At 37.2% G+C, this 26,303-nt stretch overlaps 1 protein-coding gene across 2 annotated transcripts in view; it reads right to left on the reverse strand.

Moving 5' to 3' along the window:
* Positions 1-257: 257 nt before the first annotated feature.
* The window catches only part of rxfp1 (relaxin family peptide receptor 1), an 81,718-nt gene continuing 55,672 nt past the window's right edge, over positions 258-26,303 (reverse strand). For both annotated transcript variants that reach the window (XM_067388888.1, XM_067388889.1), the window contains 15 exons: positions 24,014-24,119; positions 19,952-20,023; positions 18,430-18,501; positions 18,198-18,269; positions 17,716-17,787; positions 17,459-17,527; positions 17,160-17,231; positions 13,283-13,354; positions 12,907-12,978; positions 11,973-12,044; positions 11,459-11,530; positions 10,077-10,306; positions 5,556-5,966; positions 2,214-2,432; positions 258-1,154 (listed from right to left, as the gene is read on the reverse strand). In XM_067388888.1, coding sequence (XP_067244989.1) covers positions 844-1,154; positions 2,214-2,432; positions 5,556-5,966; positions 10,077-10,306; positions 11,459-11,530; positions 11,973-12,044; positions 12,907-12,978; positions 13,283-13,354; positions 17,160-17,231; positions 17,459-17,527; positions 17,716-17,787; positions 18,198-18,269; positions 18,430-18,501; positions 19,952-20,023; positions 24,014-24,119 — 1,994 coding nt within the window. In that variant the 3' untranslated portion in view covers positions 258-843. The remainder of the gene's footprint in view (positions 1,155-2,213; positions 2,433-5,555; positions 5,967-10,076; positions 10,307-11,458; positions 11,531-11,972; positions 12,045-12,906; positions 12,979-13,282; positions 13,355-17,159; positions 17,232-17,458; positions 17,528-17,715; positions 17,788-18,197; positions 18,270-18,429; positions 18,502-19,951; positions 20,024-24,013; positions 24,120-26,303) is intronic.

The following is a 26,303-nucleotide window of genomic DNA, read 5'->3' on the forward strand; positions in this document are numbered from 1 at the left end:
ACTCATTAAATTATGACTTTATTCTCAACATTTTATCTTGACTTTTTTCTCGAAATTTAACGAGTTTTTTTCATAATTTAACGAATTTGTTCTCGTAATTTAACAACTTTTTTCTTGTAATTTAATGACTTTATTCTCAACATTTTATCTCGACTTTTTTCTCAAAATTGAACAAGTTTTTTTCTCATAATTTAACGACATTTTTCTCGTAATTTAATGAGTTTATTCTCAACATTTTATTTCGTTTTTTTTCAAAATTTAACAACTTTAATCTCGAGATGGTTTTAATTTTTTATTATTGCTTGGCCCTAATCCTCTTCCGTATTCTTGTTCTTATTTCAAGTAACAATATTTTATAGGCTTATTTTTAGTTCAATTAATTATAAATACCTTGTTTTAGACCCCACTGACATTCATTTTCTAGACAAAAACACACACAAAATTCTTTTTGTGTTCTGCAGAAGAAAGAAAATCAAATGAGCTGGAATGACATGAGGGAGAGTGAAGGATGACAGAATTATAATTTTTGACTGAACAGTCCCTTTGACCAGCAATTCTCCATTGATAAACCAGCTAGACCAGCACAAACCAGCAGGTCTTTTCAGCAGGGGTTGCAAACATAGTGCTCTCCGTCTTTGTCTCTTTTTGTCATTAATAACACACGCACACACAAACACACAAGCACAACGGCAAACACTCCTTAAATGCACTGCATCATTATTATCCCTGCTCTGAGTGAGGACATGTATGGAGACATCCACAAACATACAAAAAAATGTATGCTCTGTCGGAATGAGTGTGAAACATGAGGTGATGCGGATAGCAGGACCCCATCAGACCACTTCATGTCCCTTTCGACCCCTCCACGGGCAGTAACTGGGTGGTCCCAGAGTTGTTGGACATTTCAGACGGATGCGCTAGGTAGTCCGGGGAGCAAAGGGTTTGGCTGTTTTCTTGCAGAGGCCACATTTCCTGCCATGTAAAGGAAGGCAGATGAGGCGGATGGCTGCTGAGTAGGGGTCTCCGCTGCCTGTAGTTGGACCACACCTGGAGCAGTGTCTCTTTAAAGGGCCGCGTGGTCAGCGTGTACAAGATGGGGTTCAGAGCGCTGTTGATCGGCAGAATGAAGATGACAACCCACGAGCTGATGGTTCCTGCAGAGGGTTCATTCCAGAAGAGTAATGGGGAGGAAAATTATGCATTGAGGGTTGATATCTCATGTCATTTTTTACTGATTGCTTTTCTTTGCAAAATCATTCTCGACAAGGCAGTCCACTTCACAACTGCCCATTAATTATCTCTGGAAATATCATTATTCAAAGAGAGGATGGGAACAAAAACTATAACATTACAGTGAAATGTCTCAGAAGTAATCGTAGTGAAATACAGTGTCATTTGCCCAGCCATTGTTGAATATTATGTGGATGAAAAGAGCAGTTAATGTTTTTGCACATCGAACATACTTTGAAGGCATAGGTATATATTCTGTCGTTATATACCCTCATGCTGTACAAAATCTGTAAGACTTTCTTTCTTCAGCGGCATACAAAAGATGAAGATCTTCATAAAAGTAGTCGACATGACCTGTGCACTATAAAGTCTTCTAAAGACATATGATGGCTTTGTACGAGGAACTGATATGATTTCCAATCTGTGAACAAATCAGTTCACAGATTCTGTGCAAATGTTTTATTCACAAAACTCAGTGACTTGAAAGAGTGGAAGATCATCAATGGAATGGACAACTTTTTTGGAGTTTTTCTCATGCACATCTATAATATCACTTCAAATTGGACTATGTTTATTGCAGTTTTATGGTGCTTTTGCATTATTTTTGAAGCTTAAAAGCTCCGGCCCTAATTCATTGTATAATTATATGCAAAAGAACTATTGAAATGTCTCTTTTTGAGTGCACAGAGGAAGGAAATGCATACAGGTCTGTAACAACATGAGGGAGAGAGTACTGTACAATAGATTATAAGAGAATTTTTCTTTTTGCATGCTCTTTGTGTTACTTGTACATGTTTGGACCTTCTTTATCCTTTTCAATACTTACAGACATCGATGTGAAATGAAAGAGAATGATGAATAAAAAAAGATGAAAAAAGTTCAGCATCAGCTCAATTTCAAACTTATCCTTGAGAAAAAAAAAAGAAAAAAAAGAAAAAATCGATGACCCTGAATACTTTAAATGGGCCTGGTGAGGCACTTACCGGGGATTTCGACCTCCATTAGTGAAAGAATCTTGAGGATGAAAATGGGAATCCAGCACAGAGAATCGGTGATGACAATGGAGAAGAAGCGTTTGGCAATAGTCAGCTCTTTCTTAATGTGGTTGCTGTATTTGGTCGTCTGTGTTCCTGTTCTCTGGATATTGTAAAACATGCTTCCATAAGACAGTACGATGATGAGAAAAGCCACCAGATTGAGACCTATTTGGAAAAAGGATATGTTTTTAACATGATATATAACAGTGAAAAGTGTTCATCAATGTGAAGGGTGACCTCAATACAAAACATAAATGCCACAACAATACACTTTAAACCTTTCAGGTCAATGAAGATTAAGTTATTGTTGAGATGATTGGACTTGCTGGACTCCACCACATTTCCTCAAAGCTTTCTCAATAATATTTCTTCACCCTTGTCTTTTCCTCCAATCTAAACTTAGACCTCTCCATATGACCTCTATCACACAAACAAATTGAGCCCTCACAGAGAGAACATTTTCCAGGAACAAAAGAGTCCATCAACTCTGACTACTGTTAAAACAGGAAAGCTAGTTAAAAAAAAAAGTAAACATTTGGAAGAGGAATCATAGTGCCTGAATGTCTTTTTTAATCTTAAAAAACTTTAACGGAGAGCAACAATGACCAACCACTTTTTATAAGTCTTGGTTCCAGATATGTTTTCCCATTGATTGATTTTAAGCTACAAACCAAAACATATATAAACCAAACCAACCAATTCTGAGAAGAAAAACAACATTATAAACCAACGCCAAAAAATAGTCTATATGGAAAAAGGCACAAGGTTGTATCAGTTTTTTTTTTTTTTGTTATTTTCTGCAACTGCCAGCACTCTTTCTCCAAATGTAAATTATATACTAATAAATATAAAACTGTTGATTTAAAGTTTTGATTTATTTATATATAAGTATTTTTGAAATAAATAAATAAAACAAAGCAACATAGAAGGATTCCTGAAGGATCATGTGACACTGAAGACTAGAGTAATGGCTTCTGAATAAATTGCATTTTAAAATATATTAAAGGTAGGGTAGGCAATGTTCTTTATAAACAATTTTTGTTATACTGGTTGAAACTCTCTTCACATCCAATAGTAATAGAAGCAGTCTAAATTTTACAACATGTACATATATCTTCTGTGGAAGTCTCAGGACCAAAAATATTCAGCCAATCATTGCATTCGGTCCAATGTCCTACATGCCTGTCAACATATGTATTTCCATCACACGTCTCCATAAGGCTATGCAGAGTTGTAGACAGTCACTGAGTGGCCTAAACAAACAGCAGCTGCCTTTTACAGTTCTTCCTAAACCAAAAACAACAAGCTCATGCTGCGTTCACGCCAGTGGCGAGGCTACAGAAGGGCCAGGGCGGCACTGGCCCACCCAGATTGATGGCTGGCCCACCCAATCAAAGGTGCCAGAATATTTCATTTTATTTCCAGACACTACTTTGGCCTGGAAATAGTCATATCTGTTGTGGAAGCCTATATATAATTTGAAAAATGTATTATTAAAAATACATAATGTGTTTTTATTTTGCGCCGGTAAACTCAGCTTTCCAGAGTCGCGACAGCAGCTGTTTCTATGCGGCGTGCGTCACCGTCCATGACTTGCGCTTATAATAGACTATGTGTGCCGGTTTGTTTCATTTCTACTGTGATTAGCCTATTTATTCTACAGTAACAATTTATTCTATGGTAACATAGTCACCTATGTGTAAAAAAAATTAAAAATTGAAGTGATGACAATGAAATTAAATCGAGCTTTGGTTCAGTATTGTTTCCTAGCTTCCCCCACACCATTAAGACGGTAACTCTCCAAACAAGCAAATGCCCCCCATATTTTTCCTGACGTGATCCGTCAGCTCCAGTCCACTAATTTGGAGCGGTTAAGGCCCGGGTATGCTTCATTTCCCACGTTCCCCTCCGTCTCGCGCACAGTTAAGAGTGCAATTCTTGCCCATAAGCGCGGAAAGACGCGTTCGGCGCATGAACCGTCCATGGTCATAAAAATTAGTCTGCGCAGAGAGTCAAAGCTAGTCCACACTCTAGTAAATATTTCTTGTTTGCGCCGACTGAAAACACATGAGAAACATAATGAGAAACATCATGGGACAGGAGAGACTCGGCATGTGGATTTGGGTAAAAATGTTAGGCTAATCGATTTGATGCCGTGCCCGAACCTCGCGTTAATCCTTTCCTTATTATTTTTTCTTATTATCATGCTACTTTTATTATTAAATTAATATTGCAATTCTTTTGGCCAGGTATATCATAGCACATCACCGCATAACCGACGCGCTTCGAGGACAATAAAATATTAGTAAGATAGCTTACTACTCAACAACTTGTTTAACACGAAATACTAATCAGTTCACGAAAAATACTATTTTTTCTCACTATGGGCTACAAGAGAAATAATAAGAAAATAAACTAGATTAATCTGTCATTGTCTCTAAGAGATTTGCGGCGTTATTGCAGCGGCAGATGCATATTGTCCACGTCATTTCCCGTGATAATAAAATTAAGTGAATTTTATATATATATATATATATATATATATATATATATATATATATATATATATATATATATATATATATATACACATTAGACAAAAAATAGAGGTCCACCCTATTTCATCAAGGTCCACCCACTTTAAGATTTCTGGCCTCGCCACTGGTTCACTCCATGTCATAACCGTAATTATGAGATCGCAACCTGTGACATTCTACTCTGTTCACGTCCTCAGACTCGGATTTATGCGTTTCTATGGCAACACAATCAACGCAGAAACGAATCTGCAGCAGTCAGGTGGTACAAGTAAGAGCTCTGTAAGATGTTTACATTCGTTATTATTGTAATGTTGTAATGTTAAGACATCAGGTAATTTAACTCCGCCTCTCGTGACGCGTTCATGTGTTTTGGAGGAGACGTGACTTTGGAGATGCTCTGAAGGGAGGGTGGGATATTATGCCTTCAAAGCTAGATTGCTATTGTTAGTCTCTCCGAAATTGTCTACCCTACCTTTAAAATAGAAAACAGTTATTTTAAATTTAATATTTCACAATATTAGTGTTTTTAAATTTATAAGTGTATTATACTGTATTTTTGATCAAACACACACACACTCCTTTGATAACCTCAGAGCTCATGGCAGTTCTGTCTTAAAGATTTATACAGAATCATTAAAAATCTATTACTCTGTGGAGAAAATGACTGAGATTTTTACTGCCAGAACATGACTGTTGTGCTGTTTTGTCCAAAAGAACATATTTTTAACAAAATTAAGGGATTTTCACGTACCCAGAAAGATCACAATGGAGTAGACTTGGGCTCCAAGAGTCTCTGGCTGCTCAGAGTGCAAAGGGAAACAAACGCCATTGGTTCCATAGAAGTTTTTGAAAACCCCTTTAAAGACCAGTGGCAGGAAAGCAATAACAAAGCCCAAGATCCAGATAGCCACCAAAATGGTAACAGTGCGTCTGCGGCCTGGGGTCAGGTACCGGAACGGGTAAACGATGCAGATGTATTTCTCCAGGGTGAGGTATGTGAGGAGCAGCACTGACACCTCTGTTGACAGCATGGCTAGAGATCCAATCACCTGACAGGGTACACTATCCATCCAGGCTTGAGCGTGACGGTTATACTCGCCTCTGAACTTCAGGTCATAGGCGCCAATCATGAAGAGGTAGACACCCATCAGACCATCTGCACCTGTGTAGTAGAGAAAAGAGAGGAAGCTTGTAAGCTAGAGGAATACAGATGAGGTTAACATCATTTTTATGTGTTACTCATGTATTTTACATTTCAGGAAATACAGTTTATACTGTAACTAAAAAACTGTTTGAGTTTCAGTTTTTGAGTTGAATTAAACTACTTAAACAAATATATTACCAGCACTGCAAATGATTTATTCAAATACATAAATACAAAACTATTAATTTTAAAATATTGATTGATTTACATATGAATATTTTGAAATAAATCAAACTTAGACTAAGCCAGGATTAAGCCTTTGTTCAATAGGATATTTAAGTAGCTTTTATAAACGTACCCTAGAAAAATAAATAAATAAATAAATAAAAATTACTGGTGTGCATCTTGAGACAAAACATGTATTTTTAGTCTAGGACGAGCTTAAGCCTTGTCTGTGAAACCAGGGTTAAATGTATTAAAATGATTTTAATACAGAAGCCTTTATTACCAGTCTGCCACTTTCCAAGTCTAACTCATCTCCCCCCTCCAGGGTCCCAAAAATTGATAGCATTTCTCACCCATAGACTTTAACAGAGAAACTTTACCTATGACGATTACACTGTCACAGGAAACAATATTGTGCAATTCAGGCACGATCAGCATGATATTGGGTGATGGACGGTATAGCATTTAGCAAATGGTGTAGTCTCTGAAAATTCATCTTTGCCATTACAGGAATAAATTACATTTTAACAATTAAAATAGAAAATTGTAATAATATTTCATGATTACTGTTTTACTGTGTTTTTGATCAAGTAAATGCAGCCTTGGTGAGCATAAGAGACATTTTTGAACATTAAAAAAAATCCTACTGAACCCAAAATTTTGAACAGTAGTGTATACACAGATCAGGCATAACATTATGACCACTGAAAGGTGAAGTGAATAACACTGATTATCTCTTCATCACGGCACCTGTTAGTGGGTGGGATATATTAGGCAGCAAGTGAACATTTTGTCCTCAAAGTTGATGTGTTAGAAGCAGGAAAAAAAATGGGCAAGCGTAAGGATTTGAGCAAGTTTGACAAGGGCCAAATTGTGATGGCTAGATGACTGGGTCAGAGCATCTCTAAAACTGCAGCTCTTGTGGGCTGTTCCTGGTCTGCAGTGGTCAGTATCTATCAAAAGTGGTCCAAGGAAGGAACAGTGGTGAACCAGTGACAGGGTCATGGGCGGCCAAGGCTCATTGATGCACGTGAGGAGCGAAGGCTGGCCCGCGTGGTCCGATCCATCAGACGAGCTTCTGTAGCTCAAATTGCTCAAGAAGTTAATGCTGGTTCTGATAGAAAGATGTCAGAATACACAGAGCATTCCAGTTTGTTGCATATGGGGCTGCATGGCCAAAGACCAGTCAGGGTGCCCATACTGACCCCTGTCCACCACCGAAAGCACCAACAGTGGGCACATGAACATCAGAACTAGACCACAGAGCAATGGAAGAAGGTGGCCTGGTCTGATGAATCACATTTTCTTTTACATCACGTGGATGGCTGGGTGTGTGTGCGTCACTTACCTGGGAAACACATGAGACCAGAATGCACTATGGGAAGAAGCGAAGACAACCCAGCGGAGACGGTGTGATGCTTTGGGCAATGTTCTGCTGGGAAACATTGGACCCTGCCATCCATGTGGATGTTACTTTGATGTGTACCACCTACCTAAGAATTGTTGCAGACCATGTACACCCTTTTATGGAAACAGTATTCCCTGGTTGCTGTGTCCTCTTTCAGCAGGATAATGCGCCCTGCCACACAGCAAAAATGGTTTAGGAAAGGTTTGAAGAGCACAAGAAGTTTGACTTGGCCTCCAAATTCCCCAGATTTCAATCAAAACGAGCATCTGTGTGCTGAACAAACAAGTCCGATCCATCAAGGCCCCACCTTTTATATCATAAAATATAATATTTAAATAATTTAACCCACTTTTACGCACACCTCAGTTTCCCTATACTGATCGGACACAACATTAACACCACTGACAAAAAAAGTGAAAAGATCTGATTAACTTTAACAAGGGCTTAATGGTAATTGCTAGTTAACTGGGTCATAGCATTTAAAAAAAAAAAAAACAAGTATTGTGAGATGTTCCAGGTATGCAGTGGTTAGTACCAACCAAAACAACCTGTGAACCAGGATCAGGGGCACCCAAGGCTCACTGATGCATGTGGGGAGCCCAGGCTAACCTATTTGGTCCGACCACACAGAAGAGCTACTGTAGCTCAAATTGCTGAAAAACGTAGTGCTGCCCACGATAAAATGGTGTCAGAACACACAGTGCATCACTTGTGTTTTCCACGTATGGGGCTGCATAGCTGCAGACTGGTCATAGTGCCCATGATGACTTGTCCACTGCCGAAAACATCTGCAATGTGCAGGAATGGTGATGCCTTGGCCTCCAAATTCCCCAGATCTCAAGCTGACTGAGCATTTGGGATGTGCTGGACCAACAAATGCAATCCATGGAGGCCCCACCTCGCAACTTGTAGGACTTAAAGGATTTCATCTTGGTGATAGTATCCCACAGGACACGTTCAGAGTATGTTAGTAGGTGAATGTAAAACAGAAATTAAATATAAATGTAAAAAAGAATTGTAAATGTTGCTACATCTAAGTGTTGTCATCTACACTTCAAAGTAAACACTCTGAACAATTGATTTCCATGTAGTCTGAATTAGGCTACATTCATCTGAAATGCCAATGGCAGTGCTCTCTGGAGCATACATATGCCCAGTGCACAACTTTGATATCCTCTTATTTAGCCCATCAAAGAGCAGAAATCAAAGAACTACTTTCATTTCATGGCTTGCTATTTCCTTTGGGAGAAGGCTATATTGTGTGCAATATGAATTAGGAAATTGTTAATCAAACATAGCATTTGCTTCGTCCATCAGTGGTCAGTTTGCATGGGTGAATTAATATGTGCGATAAAAAGTGAGACATGAGTACTTCAATCAAGAATGAACAGTGTCGGGTAAACGCAGACTTTGAATGCTGCTGGATGGCTTTGAGCTGCCCTCAGGCTATCAGCCTGTTTCTCTAGAGAGCTCCGTTGACTTTTGGGCCAGCTTTACTAACAACTACTGCCAGCGCAAACCCTCTTTTGGAGTTAAAAAACTACTGTCAGGATTTACTACAGACACGCAGTGAAAAAATTGCGCTGAAAAGGCGTGGACAGTTGTTTTTGTGGCTGACATTATTGCATATGCATTTGTAGGAGATTCCCTTTCAGACGCAACATTTATGGGAGGGCAGTGTTTAACTGAATCATGCAAGGTAATTTACTAATGTTTGCACTAGTCAATTTATTGGTATTTGCACCATTATTTACCGCCCCAAAAAAGCATGTAGAATAAACTAGAATTGCATTGGTCATTATGGAAATGATCCGGCTGTGTCTTTGTTCTTTAATTTGCGCATTGTCAGTAGATCATGCGCAGAACTTTCCACTCCCATCTTGCGCTGTTTTGGAATTGCGCTCTCATGCTAATTTGCCCTGTTTAGTATATTTGGCCCTTGGTGTACCAGAACAGACCTTAATTTTTTTTCTCATCTTAATGAAAATCACACCAAGTACTTTTACATTAATCCATGTCAGGTTTATTTTATGGAAGCTTGTTTCTTCCACAGAATAAAAAAAATAATAAAAAAAAAGTTAATTGGAACTTTTTCATCTCACAATTATGAATTTGTTCTTGAGTTTTTATTTTGCAATTCAGATTTTAGAACACACAATTCCAAGTTTATTTCTCACAATTCAGAATAAAAAGACTTATTGTGTTTAAACTCAAAATTGCAAGAAAAAAGTACGAATTGTGAGATAAAACGTTCTAATTACCTATTTTTCATGGTGGAAACAAGCTTCCATAGTATTTTGAATGCTAGAGGTAAAGAAAAAAAAAAAAAACACCTAAAAAGAGAATAATTATGTGTGAAATTTCTTTTGCTAGGAGCTGATGAGCAGTGTACTTCCATCTTAAAGTCAGTGTAAAGTGTCAAATCTATTTAAACACTTGGACACTTAAGTCACACTTTAAAATGACATTACATGATATTTTGTATCTAATCTTACAGCATAAAGAGATGATGCACATGGCATGGAGCTTGTTCTCAGAGCGAATGTAGGATCGCATGCAGATCACAAAGATGTTGCCGAAGCATGTTGTTGCCGAGACAACCCAGACGAAGACGCGCAGCACAATGTTTGCCAAAAGGTCCTCGAAAGATGAGATGCCATCAGTGTTGGGCTTGCAGCTGCGGACGTGAGGCGCATAGCCACAGTACTGAAACTTTTTAAAGTAGCTGAAAAGAAGGGAGAAAGAAGCACAAATGGAAAAACATAATCAGATCATCATTTTGGTCCTGTCATGACATGGTTAAGCTCACGAATATTGATTCGTTTATGCTGAAATATTTAAAATTTCTATCTATCTATCTATCTATCTATCTATCTATCTATCTATCTATCTATCTATCTATCTATCTATCTATCTATCTATCTATCTATCTATCTATCTATCTATCTATCTATCTATCTATCTATCTATCTATCTATCTATCTATCTATCTATCTATCTATCTATCTATCTATCTAATAAATTACTATCTCCAAATCTTTACTAAAATAATGAAATTGTAAAAATATTGAAACTCTCACTGCTTCAACTCCCTGTCAATCGAACATATGAGAGCGTTTTGCTGTCAGTCAACCTTTCCTTGCTGAGAAAGGTGTTTATAAAGGGGAGGACAAAAGAATAGAGGTGAACAGAGCTTAATATAGTTCCAGAAATGGCAGGGAAGTCTTGAGATGAATTTCACAGGCAAAAAAAAAAAAATTCTCAATCCAATAGGAAACATCATAAATTACTTGCAAGATTCATTGTTCTCATTTTTCACAGTGTAAATTATATACTGCAAGTTGTGCAGAGCAGAAAGACACTACACCGGGTCTTCAAGTAGCTGAAATGATTGACAAAGGAATTGCAAACACTCCAATATATTCCAAACACCCTTGCATATATATTTTTTTTTTTCATGCTTTCAGGCAATACATCATAATCTCTCCCAATTACTACACCAGGTCATGGGGAAAAAAAATGATTACCATGAATAATTCATAGAATACTGTACAAAATATTAGAGTCAATTTCTGGGATGAGAACTAAAGGGTTTGTCTTTATCTTTTTTTAATGAGGAAATTCCAGAGAGAAAACATTACAAAACATCTGCAGTCGGTCTTTACAATCTGCCATTGTTTGTTTGATGTTTTAAAGTACAAATAATTAGAGATCAGTTGTCAGGCATTTCAATCAGAATATCTTGAACATCAGTCTCAACACTTTATTATTTAAGCATTAAAAACCGAATCATTCTCAGTGGTGACAAGTTTCAGAAACTGAGTAAGCAGAATTGAAAGCATTTTTGAGATTAAAACTTTCAAAAAACAGCACTCACATGTGAGTCAGATTCTTGAGAGGTTCAAACATCCTTCTGTGGATGTTCCCAATTTCGATTCCCTCAATGCTCCTGTGACACAAAAAGCTTTTTCTCAGGGGTTGCTCTTTAGAAAACCATCATTCGCATTTCAGTATTCACTTTACAATGTTTTAGCCCTCTTTTCCTTTTTTCTTCTCTTAAAACTATGCAGTTTTGTGCCCAAGATGCTATCTGGAAGTCTTTGAAGTATGACCTAAAAGATTGTTTTTGTTCTGTTGAGTAGAGGCGAAGGCAATGTTCACTGCGTGAAGTTTGGGTAGGACTGTTGTTCTGCACTGAAAGGGGCCCTCAAACAGCACATTACTGTAATTGCAAGGTATTCCTGTTGTGTCTCATGGGAATGTGGATTTTTTTTTTTTTTTTTTTTTAAACAGAGAGGTATAAAAGGGGAGAGGGCTACTTCACACTTCCTCTATTTCAGCTTCAAAATCTTTTACAGTACATCATTACAGAAAATTATAAAAAGACTTACAGTGACTTTAACTTATGCAGCTTGTCAAAGTGGTCCACCTGCAGGTCCATGATGGGGTTATATGAAATATTCCTGACAAATAGAAGGCAAGAGCGAACTGAAAAATCACGAAATAAAATATGAAATATTGTGCAAGGCCAATTCATACTGCATGATCAGATGGCAACAGACACTTCGTCAGGTTTTGACGTTACCCCGTCAGTGTTGGTCGGTTTCGTTTTCGCCGATACATGATGATACGCTGATAAGATGTTGTCCAATTGGTTGACTGTTAGTAGTAGCCAAACAACAGAAAACTACACAAAATATGCTTCTTTACTGTATTATTGTATTTATGTAAAAAAAAAAAAAAAATAAATAATAAAAAAAGCATACACCACCATGCAAAAGTTTGGTGTCAGATTTTTAAAAGCACCTCTTTAGTCTCTTATGCTCAGCTCACCAAGGCTGCATTTATTTGATCAAAAATACAGTAAAAAAGTATTTTGAAAGTAATATATTTTAAAATGTAATTTATTCCTGTGATCAAAGGTGAATTTTCAGCATCATTATTTCAGCGTCACATGATCCTTCAGAAATCTAATATGCTGAATTAGTGCTCAAGAAAGATTTCATATTTTTATCAATGCTAAAATCATCTGAACAGTAGTGTAAACTAGACAAGATTTTGATGATGTTAATGAGCCAAAAAACAAAAACAAAAACAACAACAAACCTACAGGTTGGTTGTTAATCGTGTAAGATATATGCTAATCCATAAGTCTTTAACTGGGAAACTGTATGAACATCAAATGGAACTGGAACAATTTATATAGGAATAAAAAAAAATAACAGCTTTGCCTCCTCTTTGCAGAAGCTCACCACATGCCCCTGGTGTACAGAACCATTAGAACCAGTTTGAGGTTTGTAATGTGCATCTAAATGGAAGACTCACAGCTGAAGCAGGTCTCCAAGATTGACGAAAAGATCAGGAGGGATTGCTTTGATTCTGTTATTGGACAAATCCCTGTGGAGAGAGAAAATATTAATGCCTTTTGCATTCAAATAGGCATCTCTTGACAGAATTGATGAATAAGCCAGTCTGATGCCAAACTATTTGAGAACTGATGTCCCATAACTAGTCGAGCTGGATGGGAGTAAGACCAACCAGGACTTTGAAAATGATAAGGAAATCCATGCAAGGAGGATTTTTTTTATTTTTTGCTTAGCTTCTCAAAAATAGCACAGAAATGGGTCATGACTAAACTCCAGAGAACACTTTGTGGTGATTATTTTGGCAAATATTTATAATGGAATGCCTGAGAACTTACAGCTCGCCCAATTTACGAAGCAGAGAGAAAGCCTGCACGTGGATGTAACTAATGCAGTTCCGCTGGAGGACCCTGCAAAAAAAAAAAAATCTTTCTCATTTTTCGTGGTGACCAGAAACACATCGACCATTTCGGAATAATGGAATGTGCAAGAAATACGTAGGAGTACACAACAATGTCAATGGTGATGAGTGCAAAAACAAAAATCGATTTAGAAGGTAAATGGGATCTGACCTTTAATCAACAGAATCACTCTTGCATATAATTAGTGAAATGATAATAATGTAATATTGCATAATATTCATTACTGAAGTCTACACACGTAGACGTAAATGTTTCCACGTTACTTAAACTAAGTTTCAAAGTGAACAAAGGCAGATAAGTCTATTGCACTGATTTCTGAAAAACAGTGATTAAAAATTGAAAAGCAAGAAGCAAGGAGATGAAAATGTTTTGCCTAAAAATATATTTTGACCTAATTTTTTGGTGTTTTTGGCAAGAAGGACCTCAAACTATGCATATTAAAAGTGGGGAACAACTGGACTAAAATCCCCCCTATAAATATGATTATGTGAATGTGTATGCTATAAAAATAAAAAAAAAATAAAAAAAACTTTTCCACTCATCTGAGGTCCTTCTTACCAATAACCATCAGCGGAAAGTTATAGAGTTATAAAGTTATAAGAAATAAATAATGTTGAACATTGGATTTGAGCGCAGAGCCAACCAAATCTAACATTCATGTACATTTACGTATATTTAATCCACAATCCATTTCCATATACTGTATAGCATTATAATATGAAAATGAATTGTGGATTAAGTATATGTAAATGTTGTTATGTGATGGTGGTATATGAAGGCACAAGGACGAAGGAGAATAAGTGGAGTAGAATTTAATCACAGGAACAGACAGGAACTCAATATACACATCAACACATAAATGAGAACGGACGAGGAATGAGGGAAATAACAGGGTATAAATACATGTGACAAACAAAGGGAACTTAATAACAAGATAATTAACTGGACACAGGTGAATGAAATGACTAATTAAAGGTGCCCTAGAACGTTCTTTCACAAGATGTAATATAAATCTAAGGTGTCCCCTGAATGTGTCTGTAAAGTTTCAGCTCAAAATACCCCATAGTTTTTTTTTAATTAATTTTTTTAACTGCCTATTTTGGGGCATCATTAACCATGCACCGATTCAGGCTGTGGACCCTTTAAATCTCGCGCTCCCTGCCCCCCCGAGCTCTCGACTGTAATACAGTGCATAAACAAAGTTCACACAGCTAATATAACCCTCAAATGGATCTTTACAAAATGTTCGTCATGCATACTGTATAGTATTAGTTCACCCAAAAATGAAAATTCTGTCATTATTTACTCACTCTCATGTCATTCCAAACTCATAAGACTTTCATTCATCTTTGGAACACAGATGGAGATCTTTTTGATGAAATCTGAGAGCTTTCTGTCCCTCTGTCTTTAATATAATGAATTGAGTGGTTTAGTCAAAATTTTCTGAAGAGACTCGATCGCTTTATGAATACATTTTATACACAAATAAACATTCATCAGCTCACACAACAGTTGTGGTAAACGGATGCTCAAGCATGTTTGCTTGACGTGTGCAAGAACCAATGAGGTTCATTCCCGTGTGGTACGCAGCATGTTTGAGCTTCCACAAGAGGTTTGTTCTCATGCTCAAGCAGGTTTGGCTGAGCTTTTTTTATGTTTATGTGTGAATAAAAGCCAAAATTTTGTTCATCATATAAAGTGATCGTGTCTCTTCAGAAAATTTGGACTAAACCACTCACGGGGGATCAGAGACAAGAGATCAGAGACCATTCAGAATCTCTCCAGATCCTTCAGATTCCAGCTCCATGCTGGTGCTTCTTCTCTTCAGTTCACTCCACTCATTTTCTTTAGGGTTCAGGTCAGGGGACTGGGATGGTCATGGCAGAAGCTTCAATTTCTGCTCAATGACACATTTTTGTGTTGGTTTTGATGTTTGTTTTGGATTATTGTCCTGATGGAAGATCCAACCACAGCCCATTATTGGATTTCTAGCAGAAGTGGTCAGGTTTTGATTTTTTTATCTGTTGGTATTTGATAGAATCCATGATACCATGTATCTGAACAAGATGTCCAGGACAATAGAATAAAGATACAAATTAAATAGACTGCTTTATTTTTTTTTTCAGGTAGGTCTAACACTAGTATTCAGGTAAGAAACTGAATAAAGAAACAAAGTAATCAAATTTAAAATAACACTGAATAATGTTCATTGTAAAAATTAAATTCAGATTAGTCAATTAAAGTTACACAAGTTAATTGAGCAGTAATTGATTTTCTTATTGTCTTTTGTTGTTTGATTAACATTAACAAAACACTGAGAGCAGCAAGTTTATTAGGCTGCTGTCACTTTAAGAGCTGACGCACGGATCCAAAATACTGTTACTGTTACACATTCTTCCTGAACTGTTTATGACTGTGTTTACGTTAATACTCACCAAGACTGGCATTGTGACATTATTTCTTTGTAGTGTATTTGACATTTAACAAGCTGCGAAAAAGAGCTATTTTTGGCACTTTATGTCAGAGGTGGCTTTATTATGTGTGTGCACTCCGGATGTGAGTGGGAAATCTGAGGAAATGAGTAGAATTATTAACAATCCAGTGCCGAAATTCAGACCTTGTTTAACCAACACTATTTAACTGGAGTGAATGAGATGAATGACAGGTGTGTGTCAGCTCGCTGTCAGAGAGGAGATCAAGAGCACACAGCTGGTATCGGTATAGCTATACTGCAGAAAGGAGTATTGGAATCGTTTCAGACATTCCAGTATTGATACATATCGAAATATATCGATATTTTTGACAACACTATCTCTGGATGAACTTTTTGAAGCGTCAAACTGTCAGTTGCATACTGTAGCTGTCTATAGAAGGACAGAAAACTTTCAGATTTCATCAAAAAGATTTTCATTTGCTTTCTGAAGATGAATGAATGTCTTACAGGTTTGGAACGACATGAGGGCAAGTAATTAATGACAGAATTTTCATTTTTGGGTGAACTATCCCTTTAAATACTGGAATACATTTGTAATAGGGGCTTTCACACCAGAGGAACATTTCCATAGTTCCTAGAACTATTGGCTGATAGTACCCAGATTTTGCCGTGTTTGCACTGTAGGAACTAGGAACGATTTTAGTACTAGGAACTCCTTTTGGGGGAACTAAATTATCTTCTACTTCAGAGTAGGGTCTAAACCAGCTCTATAGGAACTATCAATGACGTAAGTGTACTCTAATTGGCCAAACGCATGTCATACACCGGCACCCGGCATTTTTAAAAAGCTGTGTAAACATATTTACTTCACAAACATGGAAAACAGCGATAACGGCATTTACCTGTTGTCTGCAGGGTTGTGTTCTTTTCTCTGCCTCGATACTGAAAGTTTTCATAGGAGATTCCATCTTTTATCCCCACTTTTTGCTCTTTCAGTCATGTAGATTATGTGCTTCCATTCCATCTCCATTATCACGAAACCCACAACACACAACAAACAGCTCCGATCACGGCATCCTCAATTCACCAGTTTTTAGTATTTGTAAATGCCGCACTTAAAGATGCCGCTGTCGGACGCTTCACAGTTCCTATTCCTAGTGCGAATGCAACCAGGGACATGGCCTGGGGAAGAAATTAGTTCTCGGGGAACTATCCTAGTGGCTAGAACTAACTATCCTAGAACTAAGTTCCTAGAACTATTCGGTGCGAAAGCCCCTAATGTCTACTGGGGTCATCTGATTGTTTAATACACAGTGGAGAGGAAGAGAGCAGATGTTATGGGAAAGTGGGAATACTCACAGCACTGTTAGCATGTTACATGACCTGAAGGTCACATTTCCCACAATCTCAATCTTATTTCCCTCAACGTCTCTGCAAACACAAATAGAAATAAGAGGGTATATGGACAATGTGGAAAGTATAGGTAAAGAAAAAGATACAAAAAGTCATCAGCTTAGAGGACCAAATCATTTACATTAAAGCAATACGGATTCATTGATTTATTGGGAGCAAAAGTTAAAGTGCTCTCTACAAGTTCTTCAGGCTATAAAATAACAACACAAGTGATTTCATCATGACAATGTTGTATTCAAACCTACAGCCAATTTAATCGTGGCATCTCCAGGCAAATATCGTCAAGCTTTGTGAGAGCATTGTTCAACAATACTCTGAAACACACACACATAAAGCAAAAGCTTTAGAATACAAAGTAGTATAGTGCAGCACATACAAATAAATACAAAAATACATACACAAAAAGTCTCAGAGAATGGCTTCTATACATTTGTTAAAATATAAGATTTACATTTGAAAGACAGAAGATGAGTCACCAAAATAGCAACAGGCTGAAACTCACAGAAGCACAAGGGAGCGCAAACCAGAGAAGGTCAAAGAGGAGATATGATGAATATTGTTGTTCTCCAGAATCCTTAAAAAATAGAAGAAACTCACTACAAAACACTGCAGCCTTACAAAATGAAGTACTTTGTTTAATATTTGTTCTGGGGACACTGATTTATGCATAGGGACGTGTTATAACCATAATTCATGGCATTCAAGTAGATGTGTGGTGAAGGTTCAAATCACTCCTTTTTCTTTAGAGCCGATCCTTGACGACTACAAATGAGTGCTATAGAAATCACTCCTTGGCTGATATCACATAGAAATTAACATCAGCTTTGTGTTGTCTCTATGGACAGTATTCATCATTGCAGAATGTGTATTGATTGACAACTGCTGTTGCAGTAATTTGATTTGATGCATAAAAGCACTGATGAAATCCACCTTGATTTAGCTGAAGTTTAGAAAGCAGATCAGAGAATGACAAGAAACACTTACAGCCATTCTAGTTTGTGCAAATCCTGGAACACATAAGGAAGTAGCGTGGTAATTCGATTATAACTGAGATACCTGAAAAAAATAAGAGATAACACTTGTCTGAGAGTAGCCAAAAACATTTTTAAAAGCATGTGCACATAGAAAAATAGCAAACTAAAGTGACTCTCATTAGAAAGTTTTACAGTATTTGAAGGGACAATGTCAGAAATGTCTGCTGACTTTAAAAACTCACAGTCTCGTCAGATTGTAAAGGCCTCTGAAAGCATGCGGGTGCACCGCTTTAATTCGGTTGTGTTGGAGATACCTGAAACAGTTTACAGGAAGCATTAAAAAGAGGTAGAAGACAGAGAAGTAACACAAGATATTACCGTATATAATAAAAAATTATTAAAATTATATAATAATAAATAAAGTTTGGAGTTTGTAGGGTTTTTATAATGTTTTTGAAAGAAGAATCTTATGCTCACTAAGGAAAAACAATAATACAGTAAAATATTATTATAATTTAAAACTACTGTTTACTATTTGAATATACTCTAAAGCTGAATTTTCAGCATCATTACTCCAGTCTTCAGTATCACATGATCCTTCAGAAATTATTCTGATATGCTGCTCAAGAAACATTTATTATTATTATTATCAATGTTGAAACCATGGTACTTTTTACATAGTAAGTTACTGATGAATAAAATGTTCAAAATAAAAAAAAACATTTATTTTGAAAAAAAAAAAAAAAAAGGTTTTGTAACATTATAAATGTTTTTACTGTCACTTCTGGTCAATTTATCATGTCCTTGTGAATAAAACTATTTAATTTTTTTTTACTTTTGAATGAAAGTATATAATCCCATTGAAAAAGAGGCCAGAGAAGTATATTAGGACCAGACTGTCATAGAAACTTATTGGCCTCAAGTTTTTGACTTCAGCCAGTAAGCAACCACCTTAGAAACCATATAACAAAGCACTAAAAACTACTCAGAACACCTTAGCAATCACATAGCACTGAAGTACTGAAATCTGCACAACCGAGCACCACTAAAATCAGGTTAAATTTACTCCTCTATTGAGTAGTCATTCTCACCTCATCTAAACCTCATTGCACTGCTAACATCAAACGTTTCTGTATTCATACTCATACCCAACGGCTCTGTCATTAAACTAAGAAATCCAAAGCTTACACAACTTGAGCTCTACTGTGCTCCACAAATGATGCATTGTGGCTTCTATTCCCACATTTTTGCCACTGCTGAAATTGACATTGACGTTTTTTTGCACATTGAAGCATCTGTCACTAGATCAAATATGGTGTTTGGGCGAGGACAAAAATATGGGGCTGATTCTGTTTGACTCATCTGGTACATCTGAACGACACACAACTAGAAGATATTCACAACAAGAGATCATGTCAGATTAAGACATGCAAACACACTTGAAAAATTTAACAGCTGGTGAAAGAAAAACACTGAGCCATTTTTGTCAGGTTAAAAAAAGACAACTCTCTCAAGTACTTCAGTTCTCAGCTCGCTCCTGTGGAGAGCACTGAATGTTTTATTCTAGAGGGATTGTTTAATCTCACTCAACATCTTCTCTATTTCACACACTTATAACTTCAATAGCACAGTGAAGACCAGCAAGAAACATTTTGATAAACACCTGCGATATTGCCAAGACAGCATTCATAGCATTACAGCATCCACACAGTCCAATGATAAAGGAGGAGATATACTTAGTAAAGCATGCAGATAGGCTCTTACAGCTTTTGAAGGCTCTGGTACATTAAGAACATGTCCGCATTTAGCTTCCTCAGCCGGTTCCTCTGCAGGGACCTGCAATTTTAACAAAAGGCATCACGGAATGGTTTGTTGAAAGTACATGTCATAATAGTGACACAGCAACAGTGATCACACATTTTTAAAGTTATCTATACTCTAAAATCCCAAACTATGTTGGAAATTAACATGTATTAATATGTTTAATAATTTAACATTTATTAATAAGTTTAATGAATAATTAAACAATAAACAATTAATAATGTTTCCTTACATTAAACATTATTCCTGTTTGTGTTCTTTGACCGTTCACCGTAATTTTATGTTGTGCTAGTCCTGCCTGCCTGCCTGTTCGAATTAAACTTGGATTACTTTGTATTTGAACTGTTCTTCTTTGTCTTCCTTCGAGAACACAGCCTGACACATATAGTAATTTTTAAACAATAGTTGGGTTAAATAAAACTGAGTTGGGTTTGTCCATTTTTAACCCAGCATTTTTTGATAGATAGATAGATAGATAGATAGATAGATAGACAGACAGACAGACAGACAGACAGACAGACAGACAGACAGACAGACAGACAGACAGACAGACAGACGGACGGACACTTGATTGATCGATCTCTTGCTTGATTATGCAATATGTCTAAACCGGACGCGAGTGGTCAGACAAAAGACACTAGAACCCATTATAATCAGTGATACTGTCTGCACTTGATTTGGCGTTTAGTGACACGACGTGACATGATAAATCCCTGAGAGTAAACTGATGCCCTGTTCTTTTTCTGATGTGCTCGAAGCACTTCTGACACAAAGGACAAACTGATTCGCAACAGTATCTAGTGTAGATGGCCTCAAATTGTTGCGGCGTAAAGTGACGCGACAATGGTTGCACCGGGCGTAGACATGTAGACACAGTGAGGCACCAATCTACTAAGCAAATACATGTTGTCAAAGCACTGCTATGAATTACCCAACAGCACTTCAGTAAAGTGACATAAATATAACATGAACATAGAGACACTGATATCAAAATTTAGATCAGATTACTTAAAACAGATCAGATTACTTTAGACTGATATGGCCATCTGCCATCGGTTTAATCCAGTTACATGCATACATAAACCTCGAAATAACATGTAAACATATTTACCAAAGCTTTAACGTAACACACACACACACACACGCTGGTATAAAAAAACACTGTTTAGTATGTTTTTTTTAAGCCATTTGGTTTACGAGGACACCATGTTTACATTGTAATACCCATGTCATTATACACATTTGAGTCCTCATAAACCACATATGCCAGAACACACACACACTTTTGTGTAAGAAAAACAGGATTGAATGGCAATGTTTGACTTCATGAAAAACCTAAGGATATGTTTCACCTTATAAAAACAAGCTGTTTTAAAGAAATGATTTTCATGAGACCTTAGAGAGAAGGCTCACAGTGTGTCTACTTGAAATCAGAGAGTGACATTGCATTTAATACACCTTTCCACACTCTCTGCATTACTTAGATGTTTGGCAGTGGCATACTAATGAACAGCGGAAAGTCAAACAGAGCCGCAATACAGGAAATTGGGCCTTAATTAAGAAGCAGCTTCAACTGATACATAAATATGAATTTCAAACCGACATATTAAACTGCTAGAAAGCTTTATATCAGCCAGTTATTATGTGAACAATAGAGACTTTCATGAGGCACTGAGCGAAAATGAGAATGAAGGTTCACAGTTATGGTGTGTAGAGAATATTATTGGCACAATTACCTTTAACCCATTTAATCCCAATTTTTTCCCAGAGATGACATATATGAATTTGTATGGTATTTGTAAGGATATTAAACAATCAATGTCAATTATGTAAAAAAAAAATTGAAAAGTCCATGAAAAATTGCGTTTTATGTCCGGAGTCTAGGTCTATGGTGTCAATGCATTTACAAAATGACAAACCTCCAGCAATTAGTTTAAAGATTGGGTTAAATAGATGAAATTAGTGTTTTATTCCATTAACAAAGAAGTAAACATTGTCTGGCTCAGTTTCAAAAAGGACAAAATAGCATTTCTATGCAGCAGTACGGCACAAATAATCAATAAAATTATGACAAAATTACATAAATTGTAGGAAATTGGAATATAATTATTAAAAACTTATTTATAAACTGATAGATAGTCAGATAGATAGACAGACAGACAGACAGACAGACACAGACAGACAGATAGATAGATAGATAGATAGATAGATAGATAGATAGATAGATAGATAGATAGATAGATAGATAGATAGATAGATAGATAGATAGATAGATAGATAGATAGATAGATAGTCAGACAGGCAGATAGATAGTTAGATAGTCAGACAGGCAGATAGTCAGACAGACAGGCAGATGGTCAGACAGACAGGCAGATAGTCAGACAGACAGACAGACAGATAGACAGACAGATAGTCAGACAGACAGACAGACAGACAGACAGACATACGGACAGACAGACAGACAGATAGTCAGACAGACAGACAGACAGACAGACAGACAGACAGACAGACGGACAGACAGATAGTCAGACAGACAGACAGACAGACAGATAGTCAGACAGACAGACAGACAGACAGACAGTCAGACAGACAGACAGACAGACAGACAGACAGACAGATAGTCAGTCAGTCAGACAGACAGACAGACAGACAGATAGTCAGACAGACAGACAGTCAGACAGACAGACAGATAGTCAGACAGACAGACAGACAGACAGATAGACAGACAGATAGACAGACAGATGGTCCGACAGACAGATAGTCAGACAGACAGGCAGATAGTCAGACAGACAGGCAGATAGTCAGACAGACAGGCAGATAGACAGATAGACAGACAGACAGACAGACAGATAGACAGACAGATAGTCAGACAGACAGATAGTCCGACAGACAGACAGACAGACAGACAGATAGACAGACAGATAGTCAGATAGTCAGACAGACAGATAGACTGACAGATAGACAGATAGTCAGACAGACAGACAGACAGACAGGCAGATAGACAGACAGATAGTCAGACAGACAGGCAGACAGATGTCACCAAGGTCAGTATGAAATAGAGTTTATGAGAGTAACATATAGGGGACATAGACTCCATGTGTTATACCACCGGTCATTTATCTGCAGTCCGACAACAGAATAAACCATGTATTAATATAATTTCAATATGTATGTATAGATAACCCTTTCATGATGATGTGTGCAAAAATGTATGAGCTATTCAAAAATTTTCTTAGAAAACTTAACTGTCATTTCTGAGCTTTAACATCATCTTTGTGTTAAGATGGCAGTACCAGGAAATAAATGTGTGTGGTCACATGACCAAACTACACAATAATGTTATACCTGCCCAGAACTTATGCAGACATCTTACATTTGCATTATAAATGAACATATGCTTCATAATAAGAGTTGCTTTTTAATACCACACCAAAATATGTGAGAAAAAATTGTGGTCACAATAGTGACCTGTGGGATTAAATGGGTTAATGCAATTATCTCAGTTTTCAGTGCTCCAAAATCACAAATTGAAGGCACTCAGAGTTAATTAAGACTCAAAATCAAATACATCAGACTAGGCTTCTGATGCAATCATCTCTTGTTTTATAAAGTACATAAACTATTTAACAAATCTTTATTGAATCCCCTACACATTCACTATTTAGAGTAAAGCAAACGTGTCAGCTTCTGTGCAGCCACACTGTAAAAAAGATTTAACTTAAAAATGTAAGTTACCTGGTTGACAAAATTTTGAGTTCATTGAAATTAAAAATGAGTTAATACAATAAAGGCAATTGGTTTAATCAACAGAAACTCAAAATATTGTTGTCTGAATCACATTAATCATCTAAGTTGATTTGACAAAAGAAAAAAATGTTGTGATAACAGATCATAAAAATATTTTTTTTTACAGTGCACAGGTCTTTGGTATGTCATGCAAATCCAAAAAGTCACATAAACTCAACAAACTGCAGCCATGCTCCAAACACAGGGCATGAAACTCACATCATGGTGACATTAATGGATACAGTGGGGACATCTTTAAAGTGTGCACCGTCACAGTCCAGCTCCAGGTCCCTGCACTGGCACTCAGCTGGGACGGTCCCAAGCACTGCGTGACAGAAACGGAGAGATAAAAAGAGAGAAAGAGCAGACAACATTTTAGATACACCACTTAGCATTCAAAAAGTACTTCTGCATTACAGCTTGATCTGCCATAGTAATACTTAATATGCAAACAGTCATGCTGAACTAATAAGCACTAAATTATGGGTTTATGTCAGGTAGTATTAAGGATAAGATCCACTAAGAATTCCCAATTAGATTAATTTCAGCTCTCAAGAGAAACTGAACCTTTAAAGGTCAAGTCTATTATTCAATGTTAAAATCGCAGCTTAAGTAAGCCATTAGTATGCTTGATACCTCATAATGAATGAATAAATGAATGAATGAATGAATAAGGGATTTATATAGTGCTTTACTATGTTCTATTGTACATCCAAGTGTTGTACACCCATTTGTACAATGGCACCAAAATGTCAAAGCAATAGTGTGAATTTGAGGCAAGGCTATCTGTTTGTTCTACCAATGGCAAAAACAGTCATTTTTACATATTTATTTTAATTAATAAACAAGCAAGTGACATGTTACAAATACTTGTGAACCACCAAAATATAACAAACTTTTGTACAATAGGGGGAGCAAGAAACAGCAAACACAGGGGAAAATAATTATTTGATCCCCTGCAGATTTTGTAAGTTTGCCCACTTACAAAGAAACAAGGAGTCTATCATTTTTATGGTAGGTTCATTTTAATGGATAGAGACAGAATATCAACCAAAAGTGCCTACGCCGCAATGGATTGAAATCCTGCAGTGCCCGCAAGGTTGCCTGGCAAGGCCAGACTGATACATCTTCTACAAGATATATCAGTCTGGTCAGTCTACCCTCTATCGCGATTCGAGTCAACTCCAAACCGTACCGTGCAATCAGATTCGTTTATTTCAGTGACGCAAACAGCGTCACTCTAGTGTGGCGAAGATTGCACACAGGAGACCTGAGAGTTTGTTCTATTCAGCCGTGAATTCAGTTTTAAATGACCAAAAACACATTAATTATTTACTTTTCGCTGTTGACTCTCTTGTCGCTTTGCTAACATCATATCCGCCCTTCTCTGATTGGTTTACTCCGCTTCCTGTTTGCTCGGATTTGCTCCGCCCTAGAAATCGAATTGATTCAATGGCCGACCAGACTCATCCGCTGGTACAGTGGTGAGGCTGGTTTTTCCAGGCAACCCGCAAGGTCCCCCTGCTCAAAAAGGCCTAAGTACAGGCGCGTCTGAAGTTTGCCAATGAACATCTAAATGATTCAGAGAAGGCTTGGGAGAAAGTGCTGTGGTCAGATGAGACCAAAATTGAGCTCATTGAACTCAACTCGCCGTGTTTGGAGGGAGAGAAATGCTGACTATGACCCAAAGAACACCATCCCTACAGTCAAGCATGGAGGTGGAAACATTATGCTTTGGGGCTGTTTCTCTGCTAAGGTTACAGGACAACTTCAAAGCATTAAGGGGCAGATGAACGGGGCCATATACCGTAAAATCTAGGATGAGAACCTTCTTCTTTCAGCCAGAACACTGAAGATGGGTCTTGGATGGGTCTCTTTCAGCATGACAATGGCCCAAAACATTCTGCCAAGGCAACAAAGGACTGGCTCAAGAAGAAGCACATTAAGGTCATGGAGTGACCTAGCCAGCCTCCAGACCTTAATCCTATAGAAAATCCGTGGAGGGAGCTGAAACTTCGAGTTGCCAAGCGACAGCCAAGAAACCTTAAGGATTTAGAGAGGATCTGTAAAGAGGAGTGGACCAAAATCCCTCCTGAGATGTGTGCAAACCTGGTGACCAACAACAAGAAACGTCTTAACTCTGGGCTTTCCAACAAGGGTTGATCCACCAAGTACTAAGTCATGTTTTGCCTGGGGATCAAATACTTATTTCACTCACTGAAATGCAAATCAATTTATAACCCTTATATAATGTTTTTTTTTTTTTCTGGATTTTCCAGAAGGGGATCAAATAATTTGTTTTCCCCACTGTAGTTGTTAAAGTTAGACATAAAGTCTATTGTACGTGAAGACTGAAAACAAACGTGTAATCTGATGGTGTCAGCAGTTGGATAGTTCAATAAAGTCTGCCAGACAGAAATAAGCCACAAGATAAAAGTCTTTATCGCAGTTAAACAGAGCAAATGATCACCCTCAAATCCAAGGATTGTAAATGCCTCGACAGACCATC

The sequence above is a fragment of the Chanodichthys erythropterus genome, chromosome 1 (genome assembly GCF_024489055.1).
Source record: "Chanodichthys erythropterus isolate Z2021 chromosome 1, ASM2448905v1, whole genome shotgun sequence".
NCBI classification, from domain to species: Eukaryota; Metazoa; Chordata; class Actinopteri; order Cypriniformes; family Xenocyprididae; genus Chanodichthys; species Chanodichthys erythropterus.